Raw genomic sequence first — 14,208 nt, forward strand, 5'->3', positions numbered from 1 at the left:
AAAATTCTATTTTCACACATGATTTGGGAGTTTTAGTCAATAATACGTGCTCATATTGCATAAGTTTCCTCTCCCCAAATTATCTACCAGGAAGAATATCGCCCATAGAATAACCCCATAATACCACAGGATTTATGACAAAAATGTCAAGATGATGAAGGAGGAAGAAAAGTTGGAGGACACTTACTTTGCCAAAATGATGTCGTCCAAAGGTGTGATAGAGCAATTCATACTCGTGCACGGCCCAAAAGAGATCCCAGTCGAAGAGTGTCATGTGATATGCTAATTCTTTGGTGCTGAGAACTTCAATATCTATGTCCAGACCTTCCGTGGCAGCTTCCTGTTCCGGCAACGGTGTCTGCAAATGCAAAAAATTTACAATGTAAAATCCTCTCTCAGGTACCACAAATTCAATTTAGCGGGAAAATTTTGCAGGGTGATATTATTCAAAGAAATTTGTGGAGGAGAACATTCATAAAGGAGAGAATCTCAATTTAACCCATCGAAACTGCATTTCTCAGCTATTTACATTCATTCATGCAAATTATGCAAGTATCTTCTGGAGCTTTTTATTCCCAAGCTTCCCAAGAGACACTCTTTATGATTCATTGTTTGCATTTATTCCGGAATAGTGTATACTTTTTTCCTTAATACACATAATATTATGGCTTTACATTGGTAACACTCTTTGAAAACCACGTTTGAAAGGAGTTGAGTGTCACAATAAATTAATGTAAGAATGTTTAAACTTTTAGTAAAACTATCTAAACGATCTAAATTAAACCGTGATATGAAAGTATAGTAACTGAAAGATTTTCACTTTAAATTTTTTAAAGAATTTTTTTCCGTTAGAATTTCACTTATTCCAGATCTAAAGTTGAATAAGCTTTTTTATAAGTTTAAAACTTTTAATCAAGTTTTGAATTGAATTTTGATTTAATTTGTAATTATTCAAAGAATAATCAAGTAAAATTAATAGAAATAAAAACGTTTAGCAATTTTTAAAAGAGTTTTCAGGAATTCCTAAGACTAAGAATGGAATAGAAAGCCTTGATAATAATAAGGTCGAAAACACGCCAGATTTACGTGATAACTATATAAATCTGAATTATTGTTTCAAGACAGAATTAACTAATTATGATGTGACTTTTACTACGTTTTTTAGGCTCAGTAAATAACAAAATCATAAAGTCAAAAAATAAAAATTCAACCCAGTTCATTTTGACAAAACTTTAAAATTTATGCAGTTTCCCTTTTAAATTAAACTTTTGGATATTTCAGGACGATGTATTGTGTTTGAGTCTTAAATTAAGGCGCATATTCTTCAATATTACCTATTTTTTCTTCCATTACGTTTAATAAGACAAAGTATTGTAAATGTATGGCTGTAATTTATTGAATTAAATACAAGTGAGTTTGGAGTGAGAAAAGGTAATAGTTTTTGATTTTTCATATGAATGTCATTTATTGACTAATGAAATTTTATGAGTATAATTTACTGCGAATAAAATTCATCACTGCATAATTTTGCACGTTTGAGGCGCGTTATCAAAAAAAATGATTAAAAATTGTGCTTAATGTTACATAAACCACATTCTTCTTGGAATATTTTATTGCTCGAACTCCGCACTGGCTGAGAGAGCAGTATATACAATCCCTTGCTTATATTTGATCCCTAGCAAACTTCTACCATCCAAATCCCAAAGGTCATTTTTATCAATATATCTTTGCATTTTAAATGATTCCTATGGGGCCTCGAGTGGGTCAGTGGATAGAGTAGTAGCTCTATGACTGCGAGGTCTAGGGTTCAAAGCTGAGCAGCAGCAGAAAAAGATTTCTCATGCCATATCGGCTTTGAATTCGTCCAGCGAATGAATGAATAGTAATGTCAATGGGTGCATATTGGCAAAAAAGTGAACCGCCTAAACAATAGAGGCTGGTAGGAGAACGAGTTTCGACATGAAAGCGGTACTTCAGTCGATACAAATATTCGCTGTCACTGATCCCAAACACACACCGAGAAGGGATGCTGTGATATAGTAACGGCACTGATTGTCCACACAGAGCTGCGATATAGAGCGGCTACCCGTATCGGGGGATAAGATAGAATAGGAGTGGGGAAGCATAAGGGGCCCAATTGGTGGCCTGGATGCATCGGAATATCCGAAATGGAGAACTGACCCCTGGCAAAATCTTATCTTAAATGATTCCTATCAATCTACCCAATCTACCCGTCCATCCGTCCGTCTGTCTGGTTGCCTTTAGATGTAGGAGAAACTGCGGCACAAGTGAACATGCGGTACCACCAAACACTAATTTTTATGTCTAAACTACTTGGACTATCTCTACCATTTCTTCAGTGCCTATAAATTTCTATAGGTCTTGTCTTCTGAAGTTTAATATCTTTATTAAAAAATTGTACTGTTCGGTGCTACCCCGTGTTCGGTGGTGTTCCAGTTTCCTCTAGAGGCCAAAGGGTTAGAGATAGCGACTTTAGACCAGCGGGGGAATCTACTAAATCGACCCACTGAACATTAACATGGCAATAATTTTTACTTCATCATTCCTCCTTTTTGGTTTTCCCCATGAATTATCCTCTCTAAACAAAAGAAATTTATTAACTAGGTAAAAGATGAAAATCAACTTTTGGGGGATTCTAAGTCACGAGTTCGAGTATTTCGCAAAGTGGTTTTGCCAGGGATGTTTTGTGACATATATAGCTTTTTAATAACATATGTTTGTTTTCCTATAAAGCTTATAATTGCACTAATTTTTTTATGGCTTTTCGCGCAAATTACTTGCATATTAAACAGTAATAAGCCATTGTGTTGCATAAATTATATCTCTGTATCTATATACATATATAATAAGATTTTAGATATAGGTTATATGTAGCATAACATAAGACTTTTATAAATTAACCGATAGGCTAGTGAACATCAAAAGAAAACGTTTTAAAAGGATTTAAATTTACGTTTGAAGTGCTTTGACTTTTTAATAGTTTTAGAAGATCCATGAAAGAGATTTTTTGCTGCTTGCGTTCTAATACATGTTTCACAAAGGAGAATCACATGAAATTTAGGATATAAATAAAACTATTGATTGACTCACCATCGCATCGAGATGATCCTTGGGGGAGACAAAGAGTCTCCCATTGAGACTGAGAGCCGTGGGAACGCTGACGTCGTTGTCTTTGAAGACAGATCGTTCCCCATTGGATTTCACCTCGACCAGAAACAAATCATCCGGAGCACGATTGAGTACCAACTTGTCCGAGGCGCAAGCCTTAATCATCTCCGCAGTGGCCGCAATGGGGAATCGAAGGGTGCAGTAAGTGTGGTCAGCGCAGTACACCCGAAAGATGACTAGGTTTTGGTGAGAAGATGGGCAAATGGGGAGTAAATATTCTACACCTCAGGGTAGGGTGGCAGAAATGCCTTTATGTACTCACTGTCATCGTCTGGGCGAATGAGTGTCCGTGTAGCTGATGGATTGCCGCTAAAAAGACAAATGGGTTGTCCGTTTGGTGGCAATTTCCACTTTTGCCCATTGTGTAGATTTCTATCTTCCTGGTAACGTGCAATTTGCGATAGCACATGATGCATAACACTGGCCTCCTCCTGCAGATCCGGATCTGCCTCAACTTCGCTGGCCAGCTCCTCGATAAAGTCCACAGCCACTGGATCCTCAAACACCACATTTCTCACAGCAATCACCCATTTGTGCACAAATTGCACCACACGCCTCTTGCATGTGATGAGATATTCGCGATCCTCAACGCTCGGGGAGCCATCACCTTCATTTTCTAAATCACTATGGTAAGTGCACGAGGAACAACATTAAGGAAAATCCAAAGCTATCTCCTTATTAATTTTCAGTGGTTTCTGCTGTTTAAAAACATTAATTAACTATTATGCAAGGATTTGTAGAGATTTTCAATAAATATTCGATTTATCTGCTTCGGAACATGAATTGAACTATATTGAGAGTGTGCAAGAAGATTAAGACAATATTAATTTTTCACCGCATCCTAAAAACGAAATAGTGATTTAAAATGTTTTCATATTGATTTCAAAAGCAAAAGTTATCTCCGAATTTCGCAACTTTCGCTTTCAATTGCCTGATAGCATATTATTCAATATTTTGTCATATTTCCAAATGGCCACGCCACCCACACGTCATACTTTAAAAGGCAATCATTTTCAGGACTTTAAAAAAAAAGTCACACAACAATTTAAAGACTATTAAGGCTAGGGGAAAGTGGTCTGTTTTTGAATATGTCAGCCTTTATTAATTTCCCTCTTAATTCTCAAAACAAAAATTATATAGTTAATACTATTAGCAATTTTCAAGCAAATCGTGAAAATTAAATTTCCTCAGATGTATCTAATAGAAAATACAAAGAAAATGTTTTAAAATTGACAATACTCGTACTCAAATATAATAATTTTGCCGTAATGAAAGCAGAAAACCAAATTTTGTTAATTAGATTTTATTATTCCTAAAGTTTATAATATGATTTGGAAAATATGAAAATTAGGATGATTTATCTCATATTGTACAAACAAATGTTTCAAAAAATTACTAGAAAGTTTTGTTTTCAAAATTAGTGCCATAAAGTTTTAACTGAAATGCTGTTTATTAAACAAGCAGTTCGAGTTATAATTTTATTTTAACAAAATATAATAAAGAGGAACTGAAATTACGTACTTCTACTTCATTTTCAGTTTGAATTATTTTCCTCATAAATCTTGCTTTATTTTTGATTATCACTATCTTAATGAGACATCCATAAGATATCTTCATTAATTTATATTATGGTTATATGAGCATGAAATTGAACGTGATTCCGATAAGGATTTTCACGATTACCATATGAGATATTTCAGCACTTTTAAATTCGAACTTTGAGTAGGTTTGTTCTGTCAAATACGTCACGCACGAGCTGTCAAATTTAAATTTTAAAAGTAAAACAAACATTAAGATAAAACCTATTTTTTCTTCAAATAGATCTTGAGAAAACCTGAGAACAAGAATTGTGTCAGGAATGGGAATCAAGGAGCAAGAAAGGATGTAATTGAAAAATAATCTGCTGGAGTGTATAATTGTGCAAGCATTTGAAAAGGATATTGATTGGCAAGTTCGTCGACTAGCATGTGAACAGGCAGAAAGACAATGTGCGTCAAGAGGAAGTCATCCAGAAATGGATCATTTGGTCCCACTTGACCGCCCAGGCGGGTTTCCAGAAGGTGCTCCAGCATTTTCTGTGGTGTACCCGACATGACGGTGTATCTGAGGGCAAAAAGATCATCCAGAATTAATTCCTCATGAAATGTTTACTCTAATTAACATTCTCTCCATTTGCCATCCTAAGTAATTAATTATATATAAATATTTTTCAACCCATCTTCCGTCCAAATGAACTTTTCAACTAAACTGTCTCATAGCTCTAAAAAAGGATGAGAGAGCAAGATAGATGATGAGTTTTAGTTCAACAGGCTGCTATATGGTTCATGGGGAAAGTCAAATTAAGTGTTTGCAGTCAAAAATAACTATACATGTGATTATATAATTTTATAGAAAATTTATTATTATTGAGAGATTCACTGAGGAATAAATGACAAAACAAAATTGATATTGAAAATATTCGTTTACCTAATTAAATTTTAAATTAACTTTTATTGAATAAAAACAGTGTTCAATGTGAAATCAAAGTGGAAATTCAAAGTTCATTACAATTATTATTCAATTTCAGGGTTTTATGAGATTAAATTGGAAAAGGCTTTTAAGCTACAGGCAGTATTTTAATTTAGCAAAAATTTACCTCAAGTTGACGCGAAAATTTTGATCATATCTTATTAAAACCTACATTGATTTTTCTCGATTATTTTATTTAAATTGTACTTTTTTTAAACTAAAGTATTAATTATGGATAAATCTATCTCATCTATTTAATTGTAAATTACATAATGTATTTCCCGAATAAATACTGAAAAAAATATTTAGGGGAAAACGGGGTAGATTATAGCAAATTTAGGGAAAAGCTCGCTACCTTCGGACGATTCAAGCTTCGAACAACTATATTTTCAATATGTTTTTAATGAATTTAAACCATTATTATATTTTATTTAATAGCTAAGTCTTCAAATTTTCTGAAAGACCTATGGGTTAATGTTATTAAGAACATAGAAAACAGATTGAATTGACCGAAAGTAGCAAGCTTTCCCCTACAAGAGGTATTACTAGCCAATTTTGTTTTTTTTTACTGAATAAATTTGATTTTTTAAACCATTTTTTACTTAAATACTTTCCTATATTTCTGCAGCTAATTAGTAAAACAGACATCATGTTCTGTAGCTTAAAAGTCTTAGTAAATTTGTGAAATTATTCACCCCTTTTTGCAAACATTGTACATGAATCATTCTCAGCAAAAAAACAAATTATAAAATTTGTCCGCAGACATGCTGAAATTCTCTTAATTTGACATGAAAAATAAACACAGACGAAATTAAATAAACAAGCTATTATGATGGCGTGTAATAATTTTAATTAGAAATTTTGTGGCAAAATAATGTCAGTGTTTCATGTGTTTTTCTGTAAAGAAAATACCAAAGCTGGGGTTGGTTCTGGATGACAGAGCGGACAGCAAAGTGGTAATGGAAAATGAATTAGGGTTTTGGATTTAAGCCATTCCAACCCCTAAATACAAAATGGCATAGATGAACCTCTCCCAAGTCAGTTAAAACAAAATACTCAATGGTGCAATGTAAATGGGGAATTATCCGGTGGGAAAACTAATACCGTGAGTTAAGCTTCAGTTCCATGCACTCTAAATTGACTTAACATTATTAATGGTGACCTACTTATATGCAGCATGTCCTCGTTGTTTAGCTACCCTCTCCAATATTAACACATCTTTTCCATGCTCCTGCAGCCTCAATGTATTTGCCTCAACGTCCCGCAAAATTCGATTAAAATGCTCCTTATCCACCCGCAGGAGGTGGCAATTATTTTGCTTCAGCACTATTGTCGCAGCCCTTTTCAGTGCGTTTTATTTTGGGTTTGATTAGCATTCGTCAGGCAAAAATAGATAGAAGGGTTTAATAATATTGTTAGTAATTTTAGTAACAACATTCCTAAATTTTGGGGATTTTTCAGTACAAATTCACCAAAAAGTTCACTGAAATAAATCTTCAGACTAAATATAAATATACATTTTATATGCAGCACTCAGAGAGTAACGGGCAATTAAATTCCATTTACACTTTTAAAAGGGCAATTTTTCATTAAATGGCGAGGGTTCAATTAGACTATTATTAAATCAGTGAGAGTTTAAGTAAGAGAAAGAGAGTAATTTTCACTTTTCTTCTAATTTGCAAGCATAATTTTCTTCACATACCTGGGAGCGTCATTAATGAGGGCTAATTTGCCAAAATCGTCACCCTCCTTGAGAGTGGCAACTGTTCCCTTCCCGTGTATCACAACATCCACAGACCCCTTCAGCAGAATGTACCACGATCTGCCCTCATCACCTTGATTAAATACTGAAAAGTAAGAAAAGAATTTAGGTTAGATAAGCGTTTATATTAGATTGCGAATACATAAGTAGACAAATTAAGTTATCATAACGTTATTTTTATTATACGGTCATAGCAATAGTTAAAAGTTATTAATAAAATATAAGTTAATTAATTAATAATTAAAGGAATTCTTTGCCCAAGATACAGGACGTCAAAGATATTATGTATCGCATTTCGTTTTAAATATTTCAAATTCAATTATAGTCAGAGATAGTCGAGTCAGAGATCTCACCCATCCAAGACCCAACGGTCTTGCCTATTGCGCCACTGAGATCCCCATTTTAATAAAGTATTCCGATAAGATTAATAATTTAATGACATTACACCCAATATATTTTAGGCAATGTTTTGAGTTATATATGAATCGGTTCAAATCAGCTGAGAATATAAACTGTAAATCATGCGAAAGTATTTTTGATACGTATGTAGTGTCTAAGTCATGAATTTGAGCGTTTCGCAAAGCATGAGATGCTTTGTCCGCTTTTTTATTTGAAAGATAATTTCAAAGATATTCCTAAAAAGTAAAAAAAAAACAAAATTAAAGATACATTTCTATAAAGTCTCCCCATAATCCTTATATAAGTACTTGTTCATATGTTTATTTATCTTATTGCAAATTTGGGTCATATGCTGGCAATGGCATAAGATATATCTTTTTTCTGCCTTTGTCGGATTCCCTCTGAAATTCATTTTCATTTGGGAATTTTATGTACATCCATTCCACATTCCTCACATACATTCCATATCAAAATGAAATATGTTGTGCTAGAGAAAGGCGTCAAGTAATTTTTACGCCTTCTCGCCACCCCCTCAATCTTCTCCGAAAGTTGATGAAAGCTTTGGATACAAGAAAAAAAACCACCCCACTCTTAGGAATTTTGGGGTGGTATTCATGTAGCGGGTAAGAGAGGTGAAATATTGGTGAAACCCTATCATCATCATCATCTTTAGTGTTATCATCAACATTTCTGACTACGATATCTTGGTCTGGGGTTCTTTGAGGTACAGAAAAAAATTTAATAAACATTCCTATTCCTTCTTTTTAGGTGTTACATTTGCATTCTGAAGGATTTGAATTTAAATTTGAGATGAGAAAAAAAATGAAGCAGGGTATTTTTCTTGGAAGCTCTAAATTATAATTTTTGATTTTAAGTCCTATGGAAAATATTTATGAAAATTTTCCGCAGTGTTCTTCTACCCAAAAACTTTTCAATGAATGTTTTTGAAGCATTCTCTCAAGTGTTAATTTGTGCTGAAGAATTTCAATATACTACTTACAGACAGTTCCAGCTGCCGGATGGGATTCAAAAACAATAATCGATGCGAGTTCTCGTTTAATGGACGTTGAGAGATGCGAGAGGGCAGCAATGTGGAGGAGTTCCTCGAAGACCAGCTCCAATTCCTCCTGGGTGCGTTCATGTGAGCTGTATATAACAGAAAAAAATAATAAGCAAATGAGACATTTTGCAGGAAAATAAATACAGTATTGGAAACTTCACATAGTTTTTCTTTTAAAATTTGGAAGTTAACGTTAATAATACGACCTAGTGGGAAGGTAAATATAATTAACGTAAATATTAAGGTAATTCCAAGATAATGCAAATTATAAGAAATGTTGGTAAGTTTTTAGAAAGAATTGCCTAGAATTTATTCTGGCAGAAAACAAATGAACAGTTTAATAAATTACTATAACATTTCTTGACGTGAAATTACTCCATTATGCCCATCAAATTTAGCTCCATATCGAATTTGAATGCATTCCGAGGTGATTTACGTTAAGATTCTCACTAACAAAATAAACTAATCTAGGCTCATCACTAGCTTTGGGCCTCAATAAGCACACCTTTGCAGTTAATGCCTCCCAGGAGGAGACGCCACAGGGTTTCAGGATTTTTGCTGTGCAAATCACAAAAATAAGAGGATAATGGGAAGCTGGGCAAAATGCTGAATCTGGACTCTTTTCTATTATATCTTCTCATGCCGTATTATTTATTATTTGTATATTGTTTCCCTATTGTTGTATCCTTTTCTCCAATTTTCTTTGGTCAGAACGGAAGCTCACGGAAGGAACTGATATCCCCAGAAATCACCCTCATGAGGCCATAAAGACGTTATACTATACAGCCCTATATAGTACAAGATAAATGATTTGTTTTTATTCATACCAGCGCCTCAAAGACTTAAAAACTTTAAGTTTTACCTGTAAGTTTCTCTCCTGTTGTCTATTTTATCGCTATAGTACAACTTTTATTTCCACCACCCCAAAATTACCATAAACATTAAATGGCTCCTCTAGTATTGCGAATATATAGAGTCTAAAATTTCACAGCCCCATGGACTTTTTTCGTAGTAAAAAATTAACACTGATGTTATTAATCAATTTTCTTTTGGATACGAGGAGAGACACAAGAGAAGAAGGAAATGAGCGCTAGGAATTAATTAAAAATTCTTCAGGAAGAAATTTAATATTTTCGCAACTTTAACGAAACGGACAAGAGTTTTCGACCGCAGTTGAGGAAATACTTTAAATATTTTATGAGGGTACCAGAATATTCAACAGACATTTTATTTAAAATCTTCATGGAATTGGAATATTTTCTCTTTGTTCAGTGTAGTTTTTTTTTTCATTGAAATTTCTTGAGAAACTATAAAAGGGCTATTCAGTACTCATTCTAAAGGATCATTTATTTTCAATTCCTAAGTAAATTTAGTAAAGAATATTTCTCATGTCTTCAGGTCCAAATTTTATCTAATTCAACTTCCCAGCGAGCACCAAATGCTAACCGATTTCAATTCACCTGAAAACATGCATTTTCAGCTGAATTCTGCTAACTTTAAAACGGCACTCATGAGATAGTGCCATTTCCATATATTTGGTTAGCCCTTCTTGATTGAGAACTGCTGACCAGTCAGCATATATTTCATAAAAAAGCAGCAAAAATATGCTGAAAACGCTGCTTTTTTTTAGTTAACTGTGCCCACTGGGTTAGTACTTTCAATTGTTACCACTCCAAGTTCAGAACACTTTCCAAATTCTGTATGAGAATTACTCAATGTAAAAAAAACTTGAGTTATTTAATATCTCAGAAAGTGTTCTTTTGACTTCTTAAGGAGTTATTTTTTAACATCATTTTGTAAATCATATCATTCGTGTTGCAGTTACTAGAGCTAGATTGCAAACGGTTAGAGGTTGCTATATGAAAATTGGCTTTGAAGGTCGGTTATCAACGCTAAGATGACAGTTGTCGCTAAAAACTACAAATCAATCACATTACAATTTCTTTTGTGTTGTTTCTTATAAGCATTTTTGATGAATAAATTTTATATACCTAGCTATAAAATTTTAATTAATCTGGTGAAATACTTTGCTGATATCATGAATGTTATAGAGACCTTCACCAGCTTCAAAAGACAACTTCATCCAAGTTAATTATTATCCCCTTTATCTTGTCAGGCAAATCTCTATAGAAAACACATCCAGTAGGTCCAATTTAGAGGACTTCCAGTAGGTACTGAAAGTGGCTAAATGACGGAGGGTCTGTCGACAGTCAAGTTGCCAAGATATGAGGATTTTATGGAAAGAGGGAATCCCATGAGGAGAGATGGGAAACTTGAGAATAAACAGGATATTTATATACATCCCCTTGGAAGCTGTGAGAGGAAATGTTTTATTAATAATTTTATGAGAAGGAGCTTTACAGGCATTTTTGGCTTCCTCCCATGGGTTCTTTAGTATTTCTTAAGGAGCTGTTTTTTTTTAAATCTCACAAGAAATTGTTTTCTGTAAATTGTACGAAAACTTGAGTGATCATTTCCAAGTAGTACAAAATTATTTGTGAAATTCAATACGTTAGAAAAGCTGAAGTAAATAAATTGAAAAATTTGAGAAAATATTTAGTGGAAACAACTAGAAAAAAGACCTTTTAGAAGGTGATGCAAGGACATTGCCCAGGGATATACTGTAAATTGAGGATATATAAATTAAATTTATGATTGGATTTTGGGAAGTTTTCCTTCCTTTCCAGGTATAGAAAACTAACAGGAGCAGGGGAAATTGAACAAAAATGAAATTCTGAGAATGGAAAAATTTTCACAATTGTATATCGGTGAAATAATAGCCACAATGCTGTATTTTTCTCTCATAAATTGCCACAGGCCAAATTTACGTTTTATAAATAAAGCAAATACACTCTGGAGTTTTTCTCATCTTGTTGCCTCATTCACCGGGATTTTGTGGTTGTAAGGTTAGGGTGTGGTACAAAAAATAGCCATACACAGGGATCTTTTGAGAATTCCACTCCATTTCCCTCACTATAGCCTTTTCTGCTGTTTACTGAACAAAAAAAATCATCTTCATACTTCCGATAACTGAATTAAAACGACAACAATTTGGAAATGTAAATTAACAGGGCAAAAATTCCCCGTCAGACCCAACTGCAAACGAATTTTGTACTTAGAAAAGTAATTACTTCTGTAAATATCTCGAAGACATAAGATCAAATTCTAGCACAACCGGACCAAGACTTTATGCTATAACTTCCCACTCCGAGCAATTTAATGAGTATAAATGTATTTTTTATTGATCGATATAACTTCGAAAATGCTTGTCTGCTTATTAATCTGTGAGAAATATAAACATTCGGAATGCGACGACCCCTCGCCCTTCGATAAATAAATGAACATGATCATCAGGTGCTTTTATCTTTTCCAATTTCAATTTTAATTTATTCAAAATTTCCATAACAAAATAAGGTTCAACCTTTTTTTTTTACTAATTTGTGACTATAGCAACACACCTGTAAAAAAATTTTTGGTTATGTTTTACAATTTACTTGGGCAAACTTTTCGCCCATATACGAACATACCATGGAAAGATTGCTAATAAAGGGTTTTCATGGTTAAAGGTTAAAAAAAGACTTTAGAAATTGTATTGAACAACCGAAGGATTTAGTTCATTGGAAAGGTCTTGGAATTTCTGACAAGTCTCAATCGCTTTCAATTAGTTATGAACCGGTAAAAAGCGTTAATAAACCGATAACTAATTTTAATCCAAAAACGTAATCCAGTTGTTTATTTTAATTTCCAGTCATTTACAAATAAATTAAAATGAGTTATCAACCAGTGAAATTTTGTAATATGCTTAGAATTGTGAGCACGATGCCTTTCCTCATAGATTGGACTTCTAAAGAACTTTGGGTGCTATGTACAAAAAATCATGAGTGACATGATAACTTTTTTTCGATAGTATATCTACTGTCGATTCTGAAAAGTTTAAACGAAAACTGCACTTTTTGCAGATAATTAATATATTTTTCAAAGGCCACATTCTTTTAAGAATATTACAATAAATGGCCCAACAATGCGCAAAAAGTCCGATATTTGCTTAATCTAGCAGATATAGATTTATCGATACTAACGATTCGATAGTATCATAAAGTTAACAACAACGCTGAGACGGCGGCGGACGCATGGTAAGGGGGGTTATGCGAAGTTGAATAAATTATTATTATTATTATTATTAATATTATAGTTATCATTCCCCCAGGTAATTTAATTATTGTCTAATTGATAAATAAGGTAAACATGATAAATTTCTTGAGAAAAAATTGTGATTTATGGTAACTGTGAGGCAAATTCTATTAATTTAGGTGTTCCCAAAAAGTTCGGAATTTTACGATTTTTGCCACATTTAGTGGGAAAGCTCATTCAACAAAAAAAGTAAATTAGGTCTACTTTTAGGATTATAGATTCCGCAAAGCTGGGATACTTTGCCATTGTTTTACATTTTTCAAATAATTACAATTAAGGTATTTTCTCGTAAGCGTAGAGATTAGTGAATTAATTAAAAGTCAACTCTACAATAATATAGGATATTATGAAATAATCCGGAGTGAGAAACGATGTTAAACAATTTCCACGAAACAAAATCCAATTGTAACTTATTTAACTCTGTCAGTTGTAAGAATATTCAATTTCACTAATTAATTGTCTTGTATACCTTCGCAGCATCTCCAACTTATTGTGTTGCATAGCATGCGCCAAAATATATTAATTATAGAGAAGAAGTTTTTGATAGCAAATTTTATCTTTAAGAGTTCACGCTGCCGTGCTTAATTAAATTAACCTCAAAATTTGTAGAAATCATCTTACGAAACAGATTTGGCTTTATTTAAAAAAGGCTTTAGGCTTTTTAAAGAATATTCTTTTTTCTGTTCTGTATTGCACTTGCATTTGCATTCTCTTCTAATAATTTATAGGTATATAATATATTTTACAAACCTCTGTATGCTTTATTTGTTATATTAAATTAATTAATTATTTATAGGCGTTTGTAAATATTTTTAAATATTTTATTGACTTTATTTGTATGTTTAATTGTAAATGGAAGGATTATTCCATTTACACAAAACACTTCCACGCTTACATTTCTATACAAATTTCATATAGGATTTGAGATTCAAAAAGCTTTCAGAAAGCTTTTTTCATAAAAAATGTCAATTCAAATGTGAAGCTAGAATAGTATTTGTAGCAGTGAAAATCCCTTTACAAAACCTTGTGTTAAGTAACTCTAAATGGTGTTTCCAATTCAATTTTGGAGTGGTTTTAATGGGAAATGGGAAGCAGATAT

The 14,208-nt window shown here is 33.0% G+C and overlaps 1 protein-coding gene across 13 annotated transcripts in view; it reads right to left on the reverse strand.

The window, feature by feature from the left end:
• LOC129800873 (rap guanine nucleotide exchange factor 4) overlaps positions 1-14,208 on the reverse strand; it is a 147,399-nt gene that overhangs the window by 11,762 nt on the left and 121,429 nt on the right. For 9 of the 13 annotated variants that reach the window (XM_055845590.1, XM_055845587.1, XM_055845589.1 and 6 more), the window contains 7 exons: positions 8,859-9,004; positions 7,400-7,544; positions 6,864-7,037; positions 5,131-5,292; positions 3,452-3,822; positions 3,112-3,365; positions 188-358 (listed from right to left, as the gene is read on the reverse strand). In XM_055845590.1, coding sequence (XP_055701565.1) covers positions 188-358; positions 3,112-3,365; positions 3,452-3,822; positions 5,131-5,292; positions 6,864-7,037; positions 7,400-7,544; positions 8,859-9,004 — 1,423 coding nt within the window. The remainder of the gene's footprint in view (positions 1-187; positions 359-3,111; positions 3,366-3,451; positions 3,823-5,130; positions 5,293-6,863; positions 7,038-7,399; positions 7,545-8,858; positions 9,005-14,208) is intronic. The other 4 variants (XM_055845592.1, XM_055845598.1, XM_055845600.1 and 1 more) reach the window with 1 other exon arrangement.

The sequence above is a fragment of the Phlebotomus papatasi genome, chromosome 2 (genome assembly GCF_024763615.1).
Source record: "Phlebotomus papatasi isolate M1 chromosome 2, Ppap_2.1, whole genome shotgun sequence".
NCBI lineage: Eukaryota > Metazoa > Arthropoda > Insecta > Diptera > Psychodidae > Phlebotomus > Phlebotomus papatasi.